This window comes from Macadamia integrifolia, chromosome 5 (genome assembly GCF_013358625.1).
Source record: "Macadamia integrifolia cultivar HAES 741 chromosome 5, SCU_Mint_v3, whole genome shotgun sequence".
In the NCBI taxonomy this organism is placed as follows: Eukaryota; Viridiplantae; Streptophyta; class Magnoliopsida; order Proteales; family Proteaceae; genus Macadamia; species Macadamia integrifolia.
Window position 1 is genome coordinate 11,396,905 of NC_056561.1, and position 25,213 is coordinate 11,422,117.

At 38.2% G+C, this 25,213-nt stretch overlaps 1 protein-coding gene across 1 annotated transcript in view; it reads right to left on the bottom strand.

The window, feature by feature from the left end:
• Positions 1 to 2,920: 2,920 nt before the first annotated feature.
• LOC122079263 (alanine--tRNA ligase-like) overlaps positions 2,921 to 25,213 on the bottom strand; it is a 32,730-nt gene continuing 10,437 nt past the window's right edge. The window contains exons 4-23 of the mRNA XM_042645581.1: positions 22,156 to 22,302; positions 20,651 to 20,803; positions 20,217 to 20,346; positions 12,898 to 12,994; positions 12,548 to 12,668; positions 12,314 to 12,373; positions 10,928 to 10,978; positions 10,730 to 10,825; positions 10,450 to 10,551; positions 9,985 to 10,107; positions 8,488 to 8,631; positions 8,304 to 8,375; positions 8,141 to 8,216; positions 7,920 to 8,062; positions 7,698 to 7,806; positions 6,133 to 6,320; positions 4,417 to 4,506; positions 4,088 to 4,270; positions 3,370 to 3,549; positions 2,921 to 3,212 (exon numbers count right to left, since the gene is read on the bottom strand). Of these exons, the coding sequence (XP_042501515.1) occupies positions 3,141 to 3,212; positions 3,370 to 3,549; positions 4,088 to 4,270; positions 4,417 to 4,506; positions 6,133 to 6,320; positions 7,698 to 7,806; positions 7,920 to 8,062; positions 8,141 to 8,216; positions 8,304 to 8,375; positions 8,488 to 8,631; positions 9,985 to 10,107; positions 10,450 to 10,551; positions 10,730 to 10,825; positions 10,928 to 10,978; positions 12,314 to 12,373; positions 12,548 to 12,668; positions 12,898 to 12,994; positions 20,217 to 20,346; positions 20,651 to 20,803; positions 22,156 to 22,302 (2,337 nt within the window). The 3' untranslated portion in view covers positions 2,921 to 3,140. The remainder of the gene's footprint in view (positions 3,213 to 3,369; positions 3,550 to 4,087; positions 4,271 to 4,416; positions 4,507 to 6,132; positions 6,321 to 7,697; positions 7,807 to 7,919; positions 8,063 to 8,140; positions 8,217 to 8,303; positions 8,376 to 8,487; positions 8,632 to 9,984; positions 10,108 to 10,449; positions 10,552 to 10,729; positions 10,826 to 10,927; positions 10,979 to 12,313; positions 12,374 to 12,547; positions 12,669 to 12,897; positions 12,995 to 20,216; positions 20,347 to 20,650; positions 20,804 to 22,155; positions 22,303 to 25,213) is intronic.

Genomic DNA, 25,213 nt, shown 5'->3' on the forward strand with positions numbered 1-25,213 from the left:
TCTAATGTGCAAACTTAAGAAATCCATATACGGACTTAAACAAGCTTCCAGACAGTGGTATATTAAATTTAACCATATCATTGTTTCTTTCGGATTTGTTAAGAACACCTTTGATAGGTGTATATATCTGAAACTTAGTGGGAGTAAGTTTATATTTCTAGTCTTATATGTGGATGATATTTTACTAGTAATGATTTTGGTTTGTTGAGTGATACAAAGACCTTTCTTTCTAAGAACTTTGAAATAAAAGACATGGGTTTAGCTTCTTTCGTTATCGGCATTGAGATATTTCGTGATAGATCTCGTCGAATACTTGGGCTATCACAGAAAACCTATATTAACAAAGTTTTGGAAAGATATGACGTGATGAATTGCAAATCAGGTGTTTCCCCCATTATCAAAGGAGATAAGTTCAGTCTAAATCAATGCCCAAAGAATGATCTGAAAAGAGCACAAATGAAGGATATTCCCTATTCTTCCGCAGTAGGGAGTATGTATGCAATGACTTGTACTCGTCCAGACATCAGTTTTGTTGTTGGTATGTTAGGCAGATATGTGAGTAATCCTGGCATGGATCATTGGGTTGCAGCAAAGAAAGTGATGAGGCATTTAAAGGGGACTAGGGAGTACATGCTTATTTACAAAGCATCTGATCGGTTAGAAGTGATCGGATATTCAGACTCTGATTATGCAGGATGCCTCGACAGTAGAAAATCTACATCAGGATACATCTTTCTACTTGCTACTGGGGCGATTTCTTGGAAGTCTAAGAAACAGACTTGTGTCTCTACTTCTACCATGGAAGCAGAGTTTGTGACATGTTTTGAGGCCACATCTATGGCAATTTGGTTACGGAACTTTATCTCAGGACTTCGGGTTGTCAACACCATTTCGAAGCCGCTGAGAATGTATTGTGACAATGTTGCTGTCGTATATTACTCCAAGAATGATAAGCATTCAAGTATAGCAAAGCATATTGGAGTAAAATACAATTTTATGAAGGAATCAGTTCAGAAACAAGAAGTGTCTATTACACACATCAAGACAAGTCTGATAATTGTTGATCCTATCTAAACACTTTACAGATCTTGTAATGGACATGGGTTTATGTAAAGTTTGATGTAATGGTCATATTATGTTAGACATTTTTACTTATTTATTTTAATGATCATGATATTTATTGTTTCTGAATATTTCTCACTTTATTATCGTATGTACACATTTTATTTAATATATGTGAGATATTATGTTGGACCATTTACTTATAGACTTTTTTAGTCTATTCCCTACTTTTGCACCTGTTTGGATGAAGTTATTAGTGTTGTGACTATGGAAGGGTATGTCGTTATATGATGTATAACCGCCATGATCTACATTAGTAGTTTTGTTCAAATATGGTATTATGATTGTGATGACATAAAGTTGATGGGTTTACTCTCAAATACTGCAGTATGATGTTAGAATCCAAATTATGTTTGAGATTATAATTATGTGGTCATATGATTCAAGTGGGAGATTGTAAGAATATTCTTTAGAATATTCTCCATTATTGTCCCATATACCAATTAGGTTATTGACCAATACTAATCTCATAGAATTTGATTCTAAATAGGAAACCCACTCCTCGTCAAATTAGGGAAAAGAGTCCTACCCTATTTGCACACCTTGATGGGAGGGTGCAAAACTTTACATAATAGGACTCTAGGTCCTCCTCCTACTTTAACGTCAATCTCATTATTGATTTCATCACCAAGAGAGCATTAATGGAACTAGTGGGAGAAACCTAGAAGATCCATTGTGTTCGTGATTGGGATTGCAGGAATAAAGATACAGGAAGAATATAATGATGGCAAATTCTTCACAGTCGATGGTGAACGGTATGCGTCGACCCTTATAATTTAATTTTGTGATTCAATGATTGTATAGTAAGATCCTATCTGTTGTTATTAATAGGAATAACATCCTTCAGTATCCCCAACAAGAGGGGAGTGCATTGACACCCTTCCCAAGTCGCAGCAACCCCCAGTCCAGATTCACACCCCACATGGGACGGTCTCAACCCGGGACCCACCTTACATGGTGTGTGGGTCCCATTACATGCGGTATGGGTCCTATGCCCCATGGACCGTGGATCCATGGGTGACGATAGTCCCTGCGTGGGGACAGGTTCCAGAATCCAGATCCCCCCTAGGCCCCTACCACAAAAAGAATAATAGGGAATAATAAGAGTAACCTGACATAGGTTTTGGTTCTCCAACAGTGGAGTTTAGACTTTCTTCAGAAATCAATACCTTTCATAAGCCAAATCAGCAGGAATCTGGCAAATAGCACAATGAAAATGCTGCCTTACTCGTAACCTATCGACATTGTATCAATATATTGCAAAATGGAGGGAACCACAACCATGGTTCCAGCCCCTGTACTCCCAGTGTGGATGTTTCTTTTTCAGTTTAAGTAGATCACACTTGCCAACCTCTAAATCTCATACCTTGAAAAAGCTACTGCATCATCAACATTTCATCTCCTTCAATTGATTATACATACCCCCAATCATTTCTCTTTAGCCAATGATCCAATCAGAGGAATAATAGGAACTATGGTATCAAACTTATTAATAGCAATATCTATTAGAAACGAATTTTCTAGCATTTGACTTCCTTACCACCGAAAAAATTAGTCGTACACTCCAAAGATAACCCAGAAGATCAAGAGAATAATTGGACAATTGATTTATATCGATCCTGCTCGGCTGAGCCCAGAAATAAAATTAAGATTGCCCGAAATTTACGAGGTAATCAGCAGGGTTAAGTGCAATATTTCCCAGGGAAAAAAAAAAATCCCCCACACCCCTTCCTTAACCAACAAAAAAATAAACAGCTGTGCTACTTCACAATAAGGCATTTCCTTGTGCCCAACTACGGAAAAATAATGCTACTGTAATATCAAATAATTTGAATATGCTAATCCTGTTCCACACATGGTATAATTTCCCCAAATAATTGTATTGTATTTCCATTTTCATCCTTTCATTTTCTCGTATTGCTTTGAACTTTAGAATCAATACTCTGTTAGTTAGCATCAGCCAGTGAACTGAGGCAATGGAAATTCTTCAGTGAGCAAAAACAGCATAATTATGTAAATCATCTCAATTTCATTGAAGCAAAGGTTGTTGCAAGATTCATTGCCTCCTCAATGTGTGATGCATCTGTTCCCTGAAATTAAATCATCACAACATTAGCTACAGCATGTATCATTTATTAACCCACAAATTAAATCACATATTAGCCCAAAATTGACCATCAATAGTAAGTCTGGAACTTATTTGAAAGTTTCCAGAAGACTGAACCCTTAACATGCGAAGCTGCTAACCTGGCCTTGAGCGCAGCCACGTTTTCCTATACCACCCCTACCATTGAGAGGTCTCATAGCCGCTGTTAACCACTCTAACACCTCTAACCCCTTGCTCTTATCTCCTTTGTCGGGTACCTTGGCACAAACTACAGCCTTGTTTGTGTCTTCATCTGTACTAAATAACATAATCGATATTCCCTGTGGATAGTAAATGGAGAAGTTAGCTAGCAACCTTGTATATAAATGTACAAAAACCGGGTCCACATGTGCATATGATGCAGCATGCACATGTGTGTGGGGTTTGTCGATGCGAATGCAAGTTTGTGGCATGATTTATCAGTGCATGGCTGCAGGACTCGAGGGAGACCTTACAGACCCTTTTGTGTGCATATATGAATGAACTCTTGGACTAACTGCATTTGTGTCATTGGTGCATCAATTGACAGAGGTGTAAATGCTGCTTCTGCCTTTTCCTTTTATTTTTTATTTTTGTCCTTTTCACCCCTTTTCCCCTCTTCTTATGTGTGTGTGTATCTGTCTAGGAAGCAGTAAATGGTAGTTTCTTAAATAATAGCTTCACTTGCCACTTGCATGATCTATTACAACAAACACCTGTGCGTTGATCAAGTTGGGAAGAAGAGGGATACCAGGAACATTTAGGAACGAAGAATAAAAAGTAGCACAGTATACATTTTTAAACAAAGCCATATTTTAAAACATTAATTCTGTTACCAACCTTCTGATCCGCAGTTTTTAGAACTGCTTCTCGTATTGCCTCTGCATCCAGACCAACAGTCACACGAGAGACGCAAAAAGCTTTTCCATCTGAAGCAGCGAGTTCTGCCATCTCAGTAGCCACCTTCAGAGCTTTCTGAAGATTCTCTTGGGCAATTTTCTTCTGTGCCTTCCTCACTTGATCCTAAAAAATAAAGGAATTTAATTCAATCTCGAGTTCAATATTTGAGGCTGCCAGATAATATAAGTTTGTCATTGAAAGAAAAAGGTCTTTCTCAAATGAAAGCAAAGGCATTGTTTTTTTTTCCTCCCCCATCCAGGTCATCCTACCTTCAGTTGTGAAATCTTGGCTTCAAGATCAGCTTTCATGGCTGCAGGAATAGTTGCCGACTGCACCTGACTTTTAATCGAAGCTACTTTCTGCCAAGAACATAAAATAAAATTTCTGAATATACTTTTGGGTACTTTTATAAAGAAAATATCACTTTGTGCACAAGGAGAATGTTTCAACATTTTCAGAAGATAGCCAGTGCAAGTTGCCAATATAAACTAAACGACTGAATTTTCTCAAAATTAAGAAAACCATATCAAATGGAAGAGTTGTGAGCAATGTCAGAATTATTTGTGGCAGAGCTTGTATTTTCCTTACAACTCTTCATGATATTTTTGGACCACTGGTCAGAACAACAGTTGCTCTTGGTCAGCTTGGAGTAATGGGCATGTTAGCTCCCTTCCCATAGCAGTATCACCCATAGTTGTCTAGGCGTCACCTAGGAGTCCAGGTGGCTTTCCATATGCCATTCATAGTTCAATAACCATCCTCAAGGTTCTCAAGTCCCATTCATGTCAATACCCACCTACAGGAAATGAAAAGGACGAGAAAATTTTAACAATTTACTTCCAGCAGTTTTATGCATATCTATCTTAACATTCTAATATATGCTACAAATACTCTTCCCAATATGACTTCTTCACTGCCGAACATTCTGCCGCATACATCATAGCCGGTCGTACAACAGTCCTATAGAACTTTCCTTAAGTAGCCATGATGTATGGGGCAGAATGTTAAGCAGTTAAGAACTGTCATATTGAGAAGATATGCATAGCAGAGATGAAGATGTTAAGATGGATGTACGGACAAACTAGGAAGGATAAAGTAAGGGCTGAACATAATAGAGCTGATTTGGCAGTTGCCCCGACCAATGACAAACTCCGAGAAAGTTATTTGAGGTGTTATGGTCATGTTCAACGGAGGCCTAGGGATGCTCCAGTGAGGAGTGATATGATTCCGATTGGAGGAGCTAGAAGAGCTAGGGGCATGCCTAAATTGACCATAGGAGAAGTTGTGGAAGGGCATGCATAGTCTAGGTCTTGTACCAAGTATGACCACGGATAGAGCCCATTGGGTGGCAAGGATCCATGTAGCCAACCAGATTCTCCTGACTTGATGGCCTGTGCCTCTTTCCTTTTACTTCCATATTTCATTTTTTCATTTCTCATCTCAATTCCCATCCCTCGTTTCTCATCTCTTCATTCCCCTTTTTTTGTTTTCACCTTAGTTTTCCCTAATTGTTTTGTTTGGATCCATGTGCTGATTTTTTTTGTTTTTTCGTTTCGTTGTAGGTTGTCGTTTGCGCCCACACCCCATTTGTTTGTGTTTGTGGAAGGGGTTGGGAGAGGTTATTAACAGTGTGAGGTGTTCTTATCTTCTTTCTCAGGTTGGAATATAGCGAATTCCTCTTAATAATATTTTTCTTTTTTTGGTCTTTCACTTCACTGATTATTTATGCAGTCTGTTCCTGTTCGATGCTTTACAAGCTAACAATCCTTAATCTATTAGCAAAATTGAAGTTAGCAGATTTTAGTGTCCTAATACATAATTCTGCATGAATATGGTCCACTAAGCATGTCCAAACATGTAATGAATTCAGCACATTCAAAGGTAATAGGCACAGGAATTTTACAGTATCAGAAAAATAAAATTACCAATTATGGTGCAATGCATAAACAAATAGTCTAGAAGTTAAAAGGAGTTTCAGCAGCTACCTTCTCCAGCAAGCTTATATCTGCATTAGATGTGTCACTAATCTCCTGATCCAGCGAGCATGCCAACTCCATTGCCTTGAAAGCAGAATCAAGTGTAACGGCAGTTATCCTCCGAACACCCTTAGCAATTCCCTCCTCCGACAAAAGAGCAAATGCTTTAGCCTCTCGCGTGTTTGATATATGAGTCCCTGTAAATATAGCCAGAAAATTTGGGAATACAGTTAAGAGGGAAGCCCCAAGAACCAAAGGCACAAAGAGAAGTGTTACAAAAACATGTATATTGGCCTAGGGTTCAAAATCCGATGCCTTTCTGGGAGTAACATATTCTGGGTTGCAGATTCAGATTTTACATGGAAAAAAGAAGGCACAAAAGCTGAAAAAAGGAAATCAAAGGCAACCACAAAAGAAACAGTTTGATTGAATTATATTTGTATCATGCAAAGAAAATGCATTGAAGGAATTTTAATCAGAAGTCAGCCACATGATTTGAATTTTGTTTTTGTTCAGATGGACCATTTGTAGTTCATCCATGCATAAGTAAAACAATATCTATTTTTCATCAGATAGGTCATTTGTTGTTCATGCATGCATAAGCATTAACTCAAAAATGATTTAACTAGATCTAATTATACAAGTCAACCTAAATAAAAAAATAATTGTGTACCCAGTGCATGAGGTTCCTCCCACTGTGGGGTTGAGGAGGGTCATAATGTACGCAACCTTACCCCTGCTTCACAGAGAGGTTGTTTCCGACTTGAATCTGCGACCACTAGGTCACAATAGAGCAACCTTACCATTGCACTGAGGTCTGCCCTCTATACAAGTTAACCTAAATGATACCAATTACATATAGGCAAAAGGTTCTTTGCGTGACCCAGGCAGAAAGGGGCTCCTTAGCAGCCCATGTAGTTGTGCCCGTGGAAGGATGATGTGGCAATTCCAATGTTGGATAGGCAAGACATGACTGGACTGACCACATGTCAAATTTAAGAGCTAATTCAACCATGTACCATCCAATGTATTGGAATGTACCCTCATGGTAGTCCTGGATTTACAAAGTTCCATTTTACCATTTAGCCAATTCCAAATTTCCAATAGAGCTGAAACATCATGTGAGCAGGGGGCCATTGGGTCAACCTACCAACAAAAGTTGGGGCCTATCCGACCTTCCACATGTCAGATATCTGGGCCATACAGGAGGACCTTCCTTGGTGAGCCATTCGAGACCACTAATTATTAAGCATACAAGCAAATAATACACTAAAGTTATGACTGGCCAAATTATACAAAAACGTATCTATGGAAGAGTAGAACAATCAATCACTCCTGTAAGTACTGTTGGTAACAAAGTCCAATTGGGAAGATTACACTGTTTCTTCTCTAAATTATTCTCAACTCTGAACATGCTGACACCATCATCCTGGATCTCATTCAAATTAAAGAGAGTTCACTTTGAAAAGTTCAAATGCGGCCTTAAATGGTATTTCACATGGACAAACGCCATAACAGTATTTGCAAGTCTAAACACACATCAGACATGCATACACAAATAACTCAAAACTGACCTCCACAAAGTTCTGCTGAGATTGATAACCATTCTTTGTTATCTGGATCAGCCAGGAGATCCTCCACCTTTCGACCGATTGCTACAACCCTAACAGGGTCAGGGTAAACCTGCAACAACATGAAACATAAAAATGATGGATTTACAATCAATTTATTGATCAAATATAGTGCCATCCACTCAAAATTAGATTCCAAACTTTAACATAAGAATTGTAACTTACTTCTCCAAATACAGCTCGCAAACCAAATATACGTTTGGCATCAGCAAGGGTTGCCTCCTTAGCGAAAACATCCAATTCATCCTTGATTTGCTTGTTCACAATTGACTCAATCTTCCTCAAGTCATTAGGATGGATGGGCTTTCCTGTTCAAAATTGACGGAGATTACAAAAAAGATTGCGTGTGCAACTCAACAAACCCACCTTAAGAGAATAAATCTTACCATGGGAAAAATCAAATCTTAATTTTTCAGGAAGAACAATGGATCCCTTCTGGTCAACGTGATCTCCAAGAACTTCCTGCCCTCATTTTACAAAATTTTAGACAAATGCAGAGATATTTAAGCAAACATTGAGTGGCCACAGATAAAGCAACTGCAGGCTTACCCTGAGAGCAAAATTTAGCATGTGTGTACAGGTATGGTTAGGTGCAATGAGAGTACGCCTGTCATAGTCAACCTGTTCATGTAAAGGACTGAAGAATTTTTACAAACAAATCCAATGGCAAACGATTGAAGATAAGAAAAAGATTTTAAAAAAGGAACAGGAGTAGATGAAATGAACATACTACCTTGCAGATTACTGTATCGCCCACAGAAAACCTGCTATTTTCTCCAGAAATAGAACCAATATGAAGGACAAAACCACCAAAAATCTGAGCATTAAGCACTTGAAATGAACCACTTGAGCTTTCAAGTGATCCAGCATCAAATATCTGAAACCACATTAATATAAAGTCAGAATAAAGAACAATATTATTTTCTACAAGTGGAGTGTAGACCAACACTCTAGGATGCAAGCAATAATCGGAGATTGGATTGAGTCTGGTTCTGCTTGATACTGTGAGGTATCAGATGGATCAGTATCCGCCAACACGGCCAATTCAAACCCAGCACTTTGAGACCTTGCCAACACGGCCAATTCCAAGACTCTCATCTATTTCTGCTATGTATACCACCGATTAGGCTATTCTCACCATTGGATAGAGGATTAATCCCCCAATAGACTGTATGTCAAATTTAGTTGCATTGACCAACATAAAAGGGGATCCAACCCCCTTTTGTTTTCTACAAGTGTCCCTTTCATCCTATCTTCAAATAGAATTGTATTTTCACACGTAAAAAAAATTATTATGACAAGGCAATGTTGGATCAAACTGAAATCAACACATTACAAAATGTTTTCATGCACAACAGGCCCACAAAGTCTGAGCACAAACAAATACTTCCACCCCATCCAAATCAAGGTTCTAAATCTCGGTTTCGAGGCCGGTTTCAAGCCTGACCAAAACCAAAACAGCCCGGATCTCATTTTGAGGTTTCGAGTCTGGGCCTCCCTGGGATGAAACCAAGGGTCAAAACTTGGTTTTTGCTTTGGACAGGCCTCAAAACTGAGACAGCTCAAAGATTTCAGTCAATTTCAACCAAGATTTAGTTCCATGGTCCAAATGGCAGAGGGCCAGGGAATGCCCTTCTTGGTTATTGGTTCAGACTCCACCTACCCACCCCCCTCTCATATTTTCCCTAAACATGAATATTGCATCAGGTGCGAATGTGACACGATATATGGGCAGGGCACAAAGAGAAGACGTAGAAGTAAGAGAACATAGCAAAGATACAAGATTTAACAAATGATTTTTATCTCTAAATCTGCTCCCAATGTAAAAGCAAGCATTCACGTTTGGATACTGGCTTGAACGTCAACAAGATTTGTCTTCTTAAAACAGAGCCATCATACAAAACCTTTCGAACTTCAAATTCTTTGCCCTTTTTTATGTTCTTTCATCTATATAAAGAAACTAAGGGACTCCATTAGATACTGCTATGGGACTCAACCTTCATACTCAACTTCTGATTAATTCCTTCAGAAAATATGATAAATATACTGGAAAACAATTAGAACTTTTGTTGACATAGTTGTCAAGGCATCGCCTAGGCACCTTGTTGGTGTCGCCTGGCATCCAGCCCCCCTCCAACAGCTTGGGCTGCCTAGAGACAGTGACAACTATTTTTGTCGATATGTGGTTCATAATAAAAACAGGTCACGCTTTACTAGAAGGGTTCAATACCTGTCCACCTTGTTCAGCATAGAAGCTTGTGGTTTGTAGAACAATGCCAACTTCATCACCAGAAACAGCACTATCCACAAACTCTGAACCAGTGTATATAGCCTTTATGACACTCTCATGATCCTGGAAAGAACATATAATTTTTCAAACAGACAACCAAAAATGAAATGAGTTGAACTAATATGGATTATCCAAATCAAGGACAAGATTACATTAAACAGAACAAAACTATATAGTAAAACATCAAGAAGAGATGAAATCTAAATGTGTCACAACAAACTAAGCCATTAAAGACGACAAATAATTAAATATGAAAGCCATTATCGTTAAGAACCCCAGTAAATCCATTCAGCTGATATTCTGTTACACCACTTTCACACTCATCTCTCTCACTAATCAAAGAGCAATATCTCACAAATATCTAATATGATTGTCATCAATCTCCAAGGAACCAAGAGTACTGACCTGGAACCATATAAATTTGCTGCTATCATCAGTTGTAGCTACTCCCCTCTTGCGCAACTCTGAGGTGGCATCAGCATCCATGGCAATTGAACCCCCAGCTTGCTGCCAAAAATTAAAATAAGCACACATCACAAGATAAAAATTGGGAGCATAAAAAATAACTCGCAGTATATCCCCTATATATTCAAAATATAGTAAATCTACTGATGGTATGGAATTTTGTCAGAGATAAATACAAAGACCAAGTGCATCATGCCATTCCATAACTAAAGATCTATACCTTGTTCTGAGCGGTCCTAGATCTTCTCCTTGCTTCATCCATGGCAACATTAAAACCATCCACATCAACTGTTAGGCCTCGTTCTTCTGCCATAAGCTGATTTAAGGAAGTGTAAGTTTAATCTGATGTCCATACTTCTACCCAAACCAACCTCAAAAAATTATCTGAAAAGAAAATTAATATCCACTCTAGAAATACCTGAGTCAGATCCAATGGAAACCCGTACGTGTCCCACAAAGCGAAAGCATCCTGCAACCAAGAGGCAACCAAAGTAAGACACTCAAACCAACAGGCGATGTAAACTAACTAAAATGCCTCAAAAAGCAAATATTCCTCAAACCCTGAGAGTTGTCCCTATTAACAATGTTCCTTTTTTTATTAAAATGGGTTGAGATTTGCGAAATATTCTGCGAAGGACCAAAACGAAATTCTATGAGAAATAGAAAACATACCATATTTCGATTAAATAACCGAAATATTTCAGTTGAAATGCTGTATATGCAAATTTTTTTTGCGATTTTGAGTTGAAACAAAGTGCAATGTAAGAAAGATGAGAAATTTTTTTTACAACTTTAAAATTTATTGGCAGGAAAGGGTCTCTCACAACATTCTACTCCATATACCATCAACAAAAGCACTTAAATAATATTTGAAGAGAAATAAAGCCTCGAACATTCCACCTTTGAAAACTACATTTTTTTTTTTTTAGGGGGGGTTTAAAGCTGAACTAGAAATGCTATAAACTGCAAACAATTCTGTTCTCCACACAAAAATGTATGCAATTAACTGTGAAAAATATGGAATTACATAACACAAGAAAGGTGTTGTTCTCCTTTTTCTTTTTAGAACAGTGTTTACTCACATAATTGTTGAAGAATAGAATATTAAACATATCTATATGATAAAATGTAGTACATTATGTTCTACCATGGTCCCATTAATTAAGTACTTGGTTCGTTATATGGCTCTTATATATGTGTAGAATAACTCATTCTGGTTCGAAGACACAGAACCAACATACACTAGCAAGTTAGGGATCAAAACCATAGAATCCCTTTGGGTGATTTTCTTTTGTTTCTAATCAATTCTAGATGTGTGGTTTTGCTTAAATAAGCATCCAACGAAATTCCATTGCAAAATTATGAGGATTTCCCACATTTCCCTGCATCACCCTTTCATTTCCTAAAATTTTACCAAAATTCAACAACATTTTGATCATTTTGGGAAAATGTCTTCCATTTTGAGATTGCAAAATGACCTACCTTGTTTTAACTTAGAAGCATGGGTATGATATATTCTGAAACTGTTGAATAGGAAAAGGAAAATGTTTCCTCAGAATTAAATTATGACCAAGACCTACCCATTAACCCCAAGAAAAAGAAAAACCATAGCATGAAACATATTTCCACATAGCAGTAGAAAATATTTAAGGAAAAACTGTGAATGCATTTCTCACATACAGCTAATTCCCAGAGAGAAGTATAAAGAGCATGAAGCATTTTGTGGTTGGACTGAAATCATAAGTTTCTCCCATGTGCCTGGACATACAAGAAACAACTAAGTTATAATGAGAAATCTACTTACCTGCCCACTCAATCTTTTTTCCTGAACATCCTGAGCAGCCTTCTTAAATTGCTCAATGCCCTGGAAACAGGTCAAACAACTAGTCAAGCCTCTGCCATTCTTAAGAAATTAAAGGAAGCAGAGAATCCAAACAAATTAATGCATTGTCTTAAAAATCTCCGAATGGCAGTAAAAGAACTTGAAAACAAAAAGAGAAACGAGAAATATCAGGTACAGAGTAACAGACATGATTACCTTAAGTAACGTCCTCCCAAAACTTATTTCCTCTGCAGCGATAGTGTCCCTGATGTTAGCTTCGTGTTGCTTCAGTTCTGGAAAGACATCCCCCATGACCTCCACCACAACACTTACAAGCCTAGATATCAACACACTCATTAGTAGAAAAAGTAAAGAATACTAACAAGAACTAAGCACATCACATTAGATGTTAATCAGTCCCAAGAATCAAAAAGGACAAGCACTAAATACACCATTACACGATTCAACAAGCAAGCATGAAAAATAAAGTAATCAAGCTACCAGGGTAAGTAAACTGATATGTAAGTACCCATTAATTACTGAATGAATTAATATATCATTCATACCCGCTGAAAAAACCTTCTTGAGCATTAAGTACTTCAGTTCCATAACGAACAGCTCGCCGAAGAATACGTCTCAGAACATATTCCCGACCCTCATTGCCTGCACATCAAACAGGATGATATAAGCTCAAGTTGAATGACAACCCTTTATATTGGTAAACAGAATAATGCGTCAAAGTATGAACCATAAGAGAGAGGACTTTTTTCTTTTTTTTTTGCCTGGTACAGCACAAAAAATTGTTCGACAAAAAAGAAGGAACGATAGAAACAAAGAGCACGGAGATAGGAAAAAAGCAAAATTCTGCAGACCTAACAAGAAAAATGACCAACGCCTCCGCCTTTCCCCTCCAACCCCAGCCAAAGACAAACACTATAAACAAACACTTCTCATAACCAATATCTGAGCACAACACACACTTCCATAATAACACCAAGGGAACTGTTAAAGTGTAACATGGGTAATATGGCGTACCATGATATGGTGTGTGGTGTGCCGTGGGATAGTGTTTGAGTTGTAGCTAGATTAGTGCTTTAGTTGTAATTTCCTTTTCTAATTATTACTTAGACTCTTAGTACGAATGATGACATGACATTATAAACCCAAGGGGGTAGCGCAGTTGGTGAGCAATGAACTTGGTACGAGCTGTAAACTTGGACGTTCTAAGTTCGACTCCCACTAGGCACACCTTGGGTCACTCACACGGGGTGTTTAGTGCTCTTCACTACTTTCAGTGAAAGTTGAATGGTTCTCATTCAACCCCAGTATGACCCGGTCCATGTGATTGTGGGGTCAGTATGGGCCCGTGGGACTGTCATTATCAAAAAAAAAAAAGATGACATGATATTATATAAAGGGGCTAGACCACGATGTGGTATTCTATTTTTCCTATCATGTTCTAGCATCTCCCCCCCTCTTCTCAATCTCCATCATGGTTGCTGTCCTCTTCTTTCGCTCTCTCCTTCTTAGGTGCTGGTTTGCAGATTCAGTGTATTATCTTATGGTATCAGAGCTCTGATAGTTCCTACTTTTTTATCGTTTGAAAGTCCTTGAAGGTCTTTCCCTTTTGGTTTGCAGCAACCTATGCTGCCATTACCGATATATGGAACCTTAGTTTGAAACTCCATGAAAATAAACTAAGGTTGCCCCTATTCTACTCATTGTGTTCCTTGCTTGGAGCACCATGGAAAATGGATCTACCTCGTTGTTATCAAGATGGTTCTACCTCATTATGCTCTCTTCATCAAGTGTGATTTTTTTTTCCTGCCACAATTTAGTCTTCCATAACACCGCAGCTCCTTGTTTTTTGAAGTTTCTGGACAGAGTTTGGTTCTGCAATTACTCCTGATCTGCCCATCTGATCAGCTTATTATTTTAAGGAATTAAAAGCCCTCTCTGGGTAGGGCCTTTGACCTAGGTGTGAGGTTGATCCAAGCCCCTTCTGCTGAGTAATTTAAAATCACCTACTGGCCTGCGGCACTCAGTTTTTGATGCTTTTCTGGCTGCATAGATATCACCAGGTTTTGGATATCCATCTATCAGATCTCGTGTATATTCTAGGGCATTTTTTCCCATTTTAAGGACCTTACTAAGGGGTCCATCTGACCTCTGGTTCTTTTGTCATTAAAAATAACCCAAAATCTGGGTGTTTCAAGGTCAGGATTGAATTTATTGTTTGCTTGTTGCTAAAATTTCATTATATCAGTCACATTGTGGGATTGTTCTTCCCATTACAATACAATATCTGTCCCTTTTGTGGTTACCTATCAGAAGGGACCCATATCTCCATTGTTCTGATCAATCAGAAGAAGAACTACTATATCCATAATGGGTGATTCCAAACCCCCCTGTGGGCTCTTCAATGTCCAAATCACGTCTATCAAACTCAATGGTGCATCAAATTACTTTATCTGCGCACAGGCTGTCAACAGTGTATATCACCGCCAGGAAAAAATGGATCATCTAATTAAGCCACCCCCTGCTACAATTGCTGCTGAGTACCCAGAATGGACATCAGAGAATGGCATGATATTATGCTGGCTGTGGAATAGTAAAGAGCCTTCAGTGGCTTCCAATGTGAGGTTTCATACAACAGCTAAGCGGATCTAGGATGACCTCAAAGAAAGCTATTCTCGGGATAAGAACGTGTCCGGGTATATCTCGACTTTGAGTATGAGGCATGTTAGCTTGGAAAGCATCATCATACTACGTTCCCTTCTCGTGATGTCTCTCAAAGTTCCTCATTATCTTTAGTTCATTGTAACGTTTGGGGTTTATGTCGTGTCAAGAGTTTAGGTTCTTTTTATTGTGTTGACTCTCTTGATGATCACTCTTGAATGACTTGGTTAAATCTATTTAAAAAATCAATCAAATTTTGTCAGTTTTAATGCAATTTTATAATGAAATAATGACTTTATTTGGCGTGTCAATTGTCAATCAAAAGTTTCCCAGTTTGAAAATGCTCCTAAGTATACCGAACAAGAAATATCTGAATTTGTTCTTATAATGGGATGACACATCAAACTAGTTGTACACATACTCCTCAGCAGAATGGCATGGCTGAGAGGAAAAACTGGCATTTGCTGGAAGTTGTTCGATCTCTTATGTTTTATATGCATGTTCCCAAGTGTTCAATTGGAGTGATGCGGATTTGAATGCCTTCTATTTGATTAATAGCATGTCATCTGCTATCCTTGACAATCTATCTTCCTTTTCTATGGTTTTTCCCAACTTGTCTATGTTTGGTCTACCATCACGGGTGTTTGGTTGCACATGTTCTGTTCACAACCTTCGACCTGGTCTGATAAATCATCTCTGCAAGCTATCAAATGTTTATTCCTCAGGTACACTCGCACTCAAAAAGGCTATGCATTTTTTCAATACTAATGTTACCTTTTTCTTAAACTACAAAATATTTTTCTGTAGTGAGTCATGAGCTGGATATTGATCTCTCTGATCCTCCACCAATTCCTGTACCCATTCCTCTTTATTGATCCCATCACTACTACTTCTCCACCTAAGAAAATGCAACTATACAAGCATCATTCTAGATTGACTTCAAAAGTTCTGTCTAATCCTCCAGTACCGCCCTCGACTACATCCAAGGTTCAAATTATTGGGTTTCACCCTGGTTTCGATCCTTGGGGAGATTAAAATTTCGGAACGGGAAAATTTTCCCGGTTTGGTGGAAACTTTGGTTTCGACCACCAAAATGTGTTTTTTTTTTTTTGGGCCTGATTTTTTGTGTATGTCATATTTTAGACATTTCTAACGCATTCAAATAATAAGTTTCATGGAAAACAAAAAAAAAACCTGAAGTTATACTTGTGGTGTTGAACAAAGTTTGCTAATGTACGTTGAGTCATTGACTGAAACTATAATACATAAGTACATATATGAGTTACCAACTAAAAATTTGAAATACAAGATTAGAAGTTTAAAACAAACAAAACATAATGTAAAGGATCCAAAATAAATAAAAATATTACATAATTGTGAATTATCTCGCAAGTCTCAATAATCAACACTCAACAGTTAACAGTCAACACTCAATAGTCAATTTTAAGTAGTGTCCAATTATATTCTATAAAAAATTGATTTTTGGGGAAGATGAGATTTTCCTTTTCTGTCCAAGCTCTCTTTCTTAGGTATATTTGCTATGAATGTGCAAGATGCATGCTTAGAATGAATATTTGATGGCACAAGGGAAAAATCTTGAGTTATTTCCTAAGTTTCATACTTCACAAAAAAAATATATGGGGAGAGGGTAGAAATTTTGAAATAAGAAGGCTTAGTTTCCCATTTAACAAGGTTTTATAACGGTTGGCTCAACCAAAAGGGTCGAACCCATTGGTCCACTCGAAAATTCCCACATTTCGTCGATACTGGTCAAAACCAGTGACTTCTAAAAGTCACATGGAATTTGGGATCGTAATCTTGGGATACCATGAAAATGTGGGAAATTTCAATGGTATCGGTCGAAACCTTGAACTATGACTACATCAAAACCTTTGCCTGGGGCTCCTACCTCCACAACTTGCCAATCGTTGTTTATAAAGGTATTCACAATTGCACTCAACCATCTAACATTGTATGTCCTACTTCTAAATGTGTTTCAGCTTCTCACCTTCCACCTTACTTGGTAATTTTGCTTTGTCAATATCTACTATATCAGTGCTAGCTAAGTAGTAAGTAACAGGAAGCATTGTTTCATCCTAGTTGGAAGAACGCCATGGATGTAGAGATGGATGCTTTATTAGATCGTAAGACATGGTCTCTCACTGACTTACCCCCGAGGAAATGTGTTGCCCGATGTCATTGGGTGTACATTGTCAAATATTTATTAGATGGTTCTGTTAAGCAACCGAAGCTCACTTGGTTTCCAAAGGATATACTCAGACGCATGGCGTCAACTATTTTGAGACCTCTCCAATAGCTCGTCTTAACTCTGTTCATGTTATGATATCCTTAACGGATAATCTTGACTGGCCTCTATTTCAACTTGATATTAAAAACGCCTTTCTTTATGGTGACCTTGAGTAGGTGTAAATGGAGTAACATCTTGGGTATGTTGCTCAAGGAGAGAATGCACCAAAGGTTTTCAGCCTTCATAAGGCTACTTATATGTCCCTCGTGCTTGGCTTGACATATTCAGTAATGTCATTGGTAATTATGGATTAAAGTACTGATTATCTGATCATTTTGTATTTCTCTGTCAATGTGGGTCTAAGGTAGTTATCCTAGCTGTGTATGTGGATGATTTCTAATAATGAATCCTCTGGGATTGAGGATGTCAAGGCGTGTTTGCAACAACACTTTCAGATGAAAGATTTGAGAATGCTCAAATATTTTTTGGGTATTGAAGTTGTCCGTAGTACAAAGGGAATCAGTTTTTTCTCAAGGAAAGTATGTGCTTGATTTTCTTCTATGGACTTATTTGAAGCTTGGAGCATGTGATGACCAAGACTTTGCAAATTGTTGGATGGGTAAACATCAGTACATGCAACTTTTTGGAAGACTTATTTATTTAACCATCACTCGACCTGATATTTCATTTGTTGTAGGTGTGACAAGTCAATTGATGGAAAACACCTAAACAAGCCTACTGGGAGGCTGCTTGTCAAATTTCGAGGTATCTCAAAGGTGCTCCAAAGAAAGGTCTTGTTACCTCATGGTCATACTATTATCATGGTTACCTTGACGTTGACTAGGCGAGTGCAGATGGTGATTGTAGATCTACTATTGGAAATTGTACGTTTGTTGGCGGAAATCTTGTCACCTGGAGGAAGGTACTATATGCACGGTCATCCCCAAAGGAAAATTACCCCGGGGTCTTACCAAATTCAATCATTGAAGCTGCTTCGTTCGCCTTAATTCATCTAAAGCTTCCTCCAACTCACTTCTATTTTTCTTTTCATAAAGGTACCCAACTTGTCTGGGCTTTCTACAATGGCTTAGTAAGTACACCACATCACCAATGGTGCATTTCAGTATAACTTATATTAAACCAACTGGAAATTAGTTCAATGATAAGCTATTTTAGTATTTTTTTTAGAGTCAGGTTTCAAGTATTGGGCAGGGATCTTCCAAACCACTCGATTCAATGCTGGATTCATGCTTTAAATCCTTGTGTGAAGGTACATACTCATAGCCCACTTTGCAATAGTACAACCACCTTCCTTTCTATATCCTTCCTTGGATGGAAATGTGGAACCAGTGATAGATTCTGGATTCATTCTTTAAATCCTTGGGTGAAGGTAAATACTCATAGCCCACTTTGCAATAGTACAACAGCCTTCCTTTCTATATCCTTCCTAGGATGTAAATGTGGAACCAGTGATAGATTGCACCATTCTGGTAGATTGGCAGGTTTGTTTTCAAAAAGCAACGATGCATATAATAGATTCACCAAAGCAGGGCAAAAGCAAATTATGAAGAGTAAACCAAAATGTGGGTTTGTTTAAGGAAATCCCTGCCAGAAAATTATTTAAAGATTGGTCTCCAATGCTCTTCATGAGGGATAGGAAACTGCAGAGGTTATTAAGCAGGTAAACCCCTGCCAAAGGTGTGGCTAGGGTCAACACTAATGGGTTCTCTTCGCAACCCGGGTTTTGGGGGAGTAATCAGGCTGTGGGATGAATTGTGGCTGGATTTTTTTTAAGGCTTAGGGAAGGAAGTTCTACTGGAGCAGAATTGGTAGCTCGAAAATTTGGCTTAGCTTCTTGTTGAGCATGGGATGGAATCCTACTATAGCGGAAGGGTATCCAGCAACAAGATTAGATGGATGGCAAATTCAAAGAAGGTTCCTTGCCATTATGATCACCTAATAAGGCATATCTGATAGCTTGCTTCCAAAGCTGATATTGAGCTGCACTGGCAGCCAAGAAGTTGAAATGAGAAAGTGGATGACCTTGCTAAGCAGGGGCAATTAGACCTTGACTCTGTTTCAGGGAATCCATTCCTCTGCAAGACATAACCTGAGTCCATATATGTACATCCTTCTTCGGAGAGATGGTTGTGTTGTAGTTAGATTTCTAGATATCATGTCTCCCTGTTGTACTTTTATTTTCTGTATTTTTCCTTTACTAAAATCTGTTATTTACATGGTTGTAGGAATCAGAATCAGATCGCGATTTCGATCGAATCGGATTGGAGTTGGCTGGACCTGATTACAGATTCCATCCAATTCCCGATTCATTATATCATCTCTTTTTAGGGTTGAGGCCGATTCCAACTGCTTTTGGCTGTTCCAATTACTTGAACCTTGGTTATTATTATTTTTATTTTTATTTTTAAATTACACCAAAATGCTCCTGGTTTTTAATCAAATTTCATTATTCTCTAGAGAAAAAGAGAAGTATAACCAATATATATTGATTTCCAGATCTAAGGCTACAGTCACTGCACCAAAATATGTCTAAATCTCCAAAAGAAATTGGCAGCAGATGACCAAGGCACAAAAAAGGGCCTAGCTGGCTAGCCACCCAAAGGACTACATGGAATGTAATCATTTCAACCATGGGAAGCCTGAAAAAACTAAGGATCTTGGTAAGAAGAACACTAACAAATAATATAATAGCGTTGGACAGAAGTACAGGCCGTGAAACATGGCTATGTAATTAAGATACGCTTGTATAGGAAACAAAAGCATTGGTGTTGGTATTGTTGATACACAGGAAAGAATTATGAAACTCCAATGGAGATAAACATAATGGAAGGCCCCATATTAAATAATTCAAGAAAAAATGTCTGTACATCATGCAGAAGGAAAGATGGAGTAAGATTTAGACCATAATCACTTTAGTGAAAATCCTGGGAATTTTACCTGGACAAGAACCATCTGCGATTGCAAATGAAAGAGTTCTTATGTGATCAGCCACAACCCTATAAGCCATGTCAACCTTGTCTACATCTTCTGCTCCAACTTTTCCCAAATATGGTTGAGCTCCTGTTGCCTACAATTAGACAGAAAACTCAGAAAATTAGACCTATTGGGCATAGCCCAGTCAGCGGTTCAATACAGTAAATGTACAAATGCAACACTGGGACTCCTAAAGCCAGAGCAAAAAGCCATACACCAAAGTATTTTAGATGATAGGGCAACAGTACTGTACTACCCTAGGTTTAAACTCCATAAATCACTTCCTCTTCTATGTATGAAAGCAAATATTGTACATCCTAACCAAAAAAATTGCATCTGACGAGAAAATTAGCCATGATAGAATTTATTCAATGGAGACTCACAGCATAAAGGCATACCTTTTGGATAGCATCGAATATGGGCAAGAATACATCAGTGTCATAATTGCTCAGCTTATTCTGAAGAATCGAAGTCAACCGTTCGAAGCCCATCCCAGTGTCAACATGTTTTGCTGGAAGAGGTTTTAGAGAACCATCACTTTCCCTGTTGAACTACACAAGAAAAATAGGACAATCATTGTACAATACAAACATTGACCTACCAGGATAACCAGAAATAATGGGGGGGAAATGGATAGAGGTTTGTAATCCTTCTTGTACCAGTTTGATAAGGCAGCTATGAAAACAACCACTCATTATGCAAAGAAAGGTTGAGGACAAGTTGATGAGTAAGCATATCATAAATTAATAAAATCCATTAAATAGTACACAAAAAATGTTGTCAGAACAACCTGTCGCTGAATGTTTCCAGCAGTGTTGGCTATTCCTTCCCCATGGAGGGATGATTTGGCCATTCTGACCATTGGATAGATCAAGGACTATCTACTGTCCGCATGTCAAATTTGATGGTCTATCTCAATCATAGCTCACCATGTACAGGGTTCTTCCCATGTTTCTTCAACATCCCAAATTCTTCTAACGGGTTTTACTTTTCAAACAATTTTCAAGGCATTATCTAACAAGTGGCAAAGACATATTGGATTGAAAATTAAGCATTATTAAAAGGAAGCAATTGGACTAAAGTTTGAGCACTGGCCAATCTACCACAGTGCTAGCTGTAACTGCAGGTGCCAAAAGCCCACCCCCCAAAACATATGATTACGAAAAAAATGTTAAAATAATGTATTGAGACATCTCGAATAGTTTCTTTTAATTCCATGGGGTATTTTCATATCCTCCCGTAAACATGTGCAAAGGATGGCTCGACAGGTCACGACACATTGTTGTGCAACATTGCTAATTAGACGGGACTAGAATTTGGCAGACAGGTAGACCCCCATGGTTCCATGCCTACGTGTCAAGTTTCAGCCAAAGCAAGGTTGGCCAACAGCATTACAATATCCATAGAGAGGGTTTATCCCAATACATGGGAGAGTAGGCCACTTAATGACAATTCATGATGGGCAAATGATTGAATTAAAGTCCAAAATTTGGCACATGGCAAATCCAGACCATTTCCTAGATATCCAATTATTGGAGTTGCCACATAATCTTTCCACGTGGCACAATTAGGTTCTCCATCCAGCCAGTATCAACGAGCAAGCAACCATATACTACCACAAGTTAAGAGCATAACCAAGAAAGTTCACCTATATAAAAATATGGACAACAAATACACAGTATAGAGAATATATCAAGTCGTTATCTTAAGTCAGAAGCAGATGCAAAATGAAGTGATTAGTCAATGACATGTCACTAATTTGACTACACTGTTTTGAACTTTTCTCCTTATAAATGTTCTTTTTTTTTTTTTTTTTTTTGCTTCAGGAAATAATGAATATAAATAAACAAGAAGGGTAATGAATAGCTGGTGAAGAACTATAAGACCAATGTGGTGAAATTACCTGAATAAATACGAGATTCCATATCTCAATACATGTGGGATCATCATTATTAACCAATAGCGCAGCATCTCGGTTGCCAATTCTGTCGAAGTGTATTTCAGTGCAAGGGCCACAAGGACCAGTATCACCCATCTCCCAGAAGTTATCCTACTCAGAGTTGCAAAAATATGTCAACAAGTTGTTCTTCCCTCAACGTAACACTATATCATTGGAAAATAGAACAGTATTTGAAAAGGAAAAGGGGCGGGAGGGGGACGGAGTGACGGACCAGAGGCATTCTCTGCATACGTAGTTCAATAGAAATCTATCATTTGTAGGATACTTCCACCTTGCATATTTCTCGAGCATACACAGTATCATGCTGGACACTTGTGTGGACATAGCTGGACACTTGTGTGGACATAGCTGGACACTCAATTGGACACCGCATCATGTTTTGGGCATACAAGCTAGCTCAAAATGGTTCTATTTGGATGTTTCCTTCTTCCTACATTTCTTGCTGATTGTCTCCTTTGACTTGCTTGACTAAAATGCTTTATAGTACACACAAATGCATAAACTTGTATGTGTGGACCTTAATTTACTTACTAAGAATATAACTTAACCATAGCTGTCAAGGCGTCATGACAACTATGAATGTTATCCAACATACAATGATAAATAGAAGTACCCTTCCATGATCTAAGCATCAATAGTCCCAACATGAAGACACCCTTTTGAGGAGCTTCAATTACCTAATTTTGGACATATTCAAATAAAAGTCAAATCTCCATCAATGGGCCAGCTTTCTATAAAAGGACATGGAATTAAAAGGACATCTGTCCAGTTTTCTATAAAAGATATTACAACTTAATGAGACCCCTTCCATGATTTGATAAAATAATAAAATTTTAGGAAAATAGATATAGCAAACATAAGCTTTATGGTCTCCATAATTGGGCCCCACAATGATCTGATTTCAAGAAAAAGAATATCTCCAATTCCTGAAATTTGGAAACTAACAATAGTGAGACCTAAACTTCTCTCCCACAATTATGACAGATCCTAAAAGATAGGATCTGTATAGCTCCCATATCTTCTCCATATTGGGCCCCACAGGGCTGATTTCAAGGAGCTCTAATTCCCCCATACACAGGCTCAGTTTGAGTCAAAGAACTGGTTAAATAATGAACCAAACCCACCCAAATTAAACCAAGTCGCAGGAAATCTGCATCACAACCCCTAGAATTTTAAGTATTACTGCATCTCACAGCAAAATCCTGCATCTCAGAATATAAGAAGGCAAAGCCATTCTCAAATGTCGAAACGAAACTGGGTGTGACTCGGCAGGAATGCAGGGCATTGACCGAAATTTTTCAAAATAGCAGCCGAAATGTTGAAACCAAGTTGGAAATGAAATTTGGGCCAAAATGCCGACATTTCGGTTTTGACTCAGTTTTGGTACAAAACATGAATATGAAAGCACTGTTTCGACTGAAATGGTGAAATTTCGATCCATTTACTGAGTTTCAAGCGGTTTTCGACCATTAGAGGGGGAAATTTCCACCCCCCAAAAAAACAAAACAGTTTTTGTATTTTTTTTGCCAAATCACCAACATTTCTTGGTCGAACAAAGTGTTGCGGACTTGGGGAGTACTACAATGCATCTACAGCGACGATCTGCCACATTTGAGTAAGATTTGATTAAGATTCAAACTTAGAGGTATACAGATGCAGCAGCGCTCCGATGGATCGACCCAAACCCGCTCCAGAACCCAGACCAAGACCCAGATCCAATTTGGGTTCCAAGTTACTAATTTGGGTTCAAGATTAATAGAATATTCTAGGAATTTATTTTATTTGAGAATATTTGTTATCTTTTATTTTAGGTTATTTTGGGGTAGCTATTAGGTAAGTAAGACTTTCCAATTTTAGTTTTATTGTGTTTCTATTTTATTAGATTTTAAATAAGGAAGTTTCTTTTATGTTAAATTAATTTCCTAGTTGGCACTTCTCTTTTTTTTTTAGGAACTCTTTTCCTACTTATGTAAGGCCATGGACCACAACAGTTTTAGTTGATTAATGAAGAAAAAAAAAAAGAATTATTATTGTGGGTGTCTTTCCTCCCCCCCCCCCCTTTCTTCTTCTCTGTGCGATCACCCTCCCTGAACTTTCTTCTTCTTTCCTTTTCCCCTTCCTAATAGTCTCTCTGTCCATGGTCTTCTCTTCTCTCTCTCACTTTGTTTCTTCCATTCTTTTCTTCAACCTTATTATTGTCTGGTGCTCTTTCCATACCCTGTTCTGAGCGATATTACCAGCTCCAAAATAAAGCTTTGTTGAAACATTATTTCCAACAGATTGACCCTGAGATTTGGACTAAAGGAAGCTTGGCTCTAGACGATTCAAACCCTTGAGCCCTTAGGCGGAAACCCTTCCCTGTGGTGAGGAACAAGGGCTGCAGCAGGGCTATTTTCCCAACTAACGCCAGATTTGTTTCAGCATCAACTTGGTCGAGTAATACTTGTAGTTTGGAGATGTGTTCAGTTGATCTCAAGAGACCTGGAGATTAAGAAACTTTACTCCAGATTTCAGATCAGAGGAAGGCTTGCTTGCTGAGATTTTCCCCTTAGAATCAGTGCCTCTGAGTTCTGTCCAGAGGTTGAAGACAACCCCAAAACAGAATCGTGGGTTACTATCGGTAGGGCTGAGACTTAAGAATTAATCCCTGAAATTTCACTTCGAGTGGAGCCCACCAAGGTGAGATCGATCACCTGAAAATCAGACTCGTTCTACCGCCCATGCTTCTGTCTAGAGGTTGAAGACTACCTAAATCGTGGGAGTCATTTCAAGTTCCTTATTCTTGTTTTCCCATTATACCCCTATAAAGCCCCTTTATGCCACTTTGTCCTTTAATCTCTCTTTAGTTCCAAATCAAGCCTTGAACAATATTTTAAATCCCCACTTGTGTCCTCTCTCCTTGACCGACCCATTCAAACATTAGGGTTCTGGGTATTTACAAAAGTGCCACTAAACCTTGCTATTTCCAGTTAATTACAAGTTTGCCACTGGTTTGCTTAAA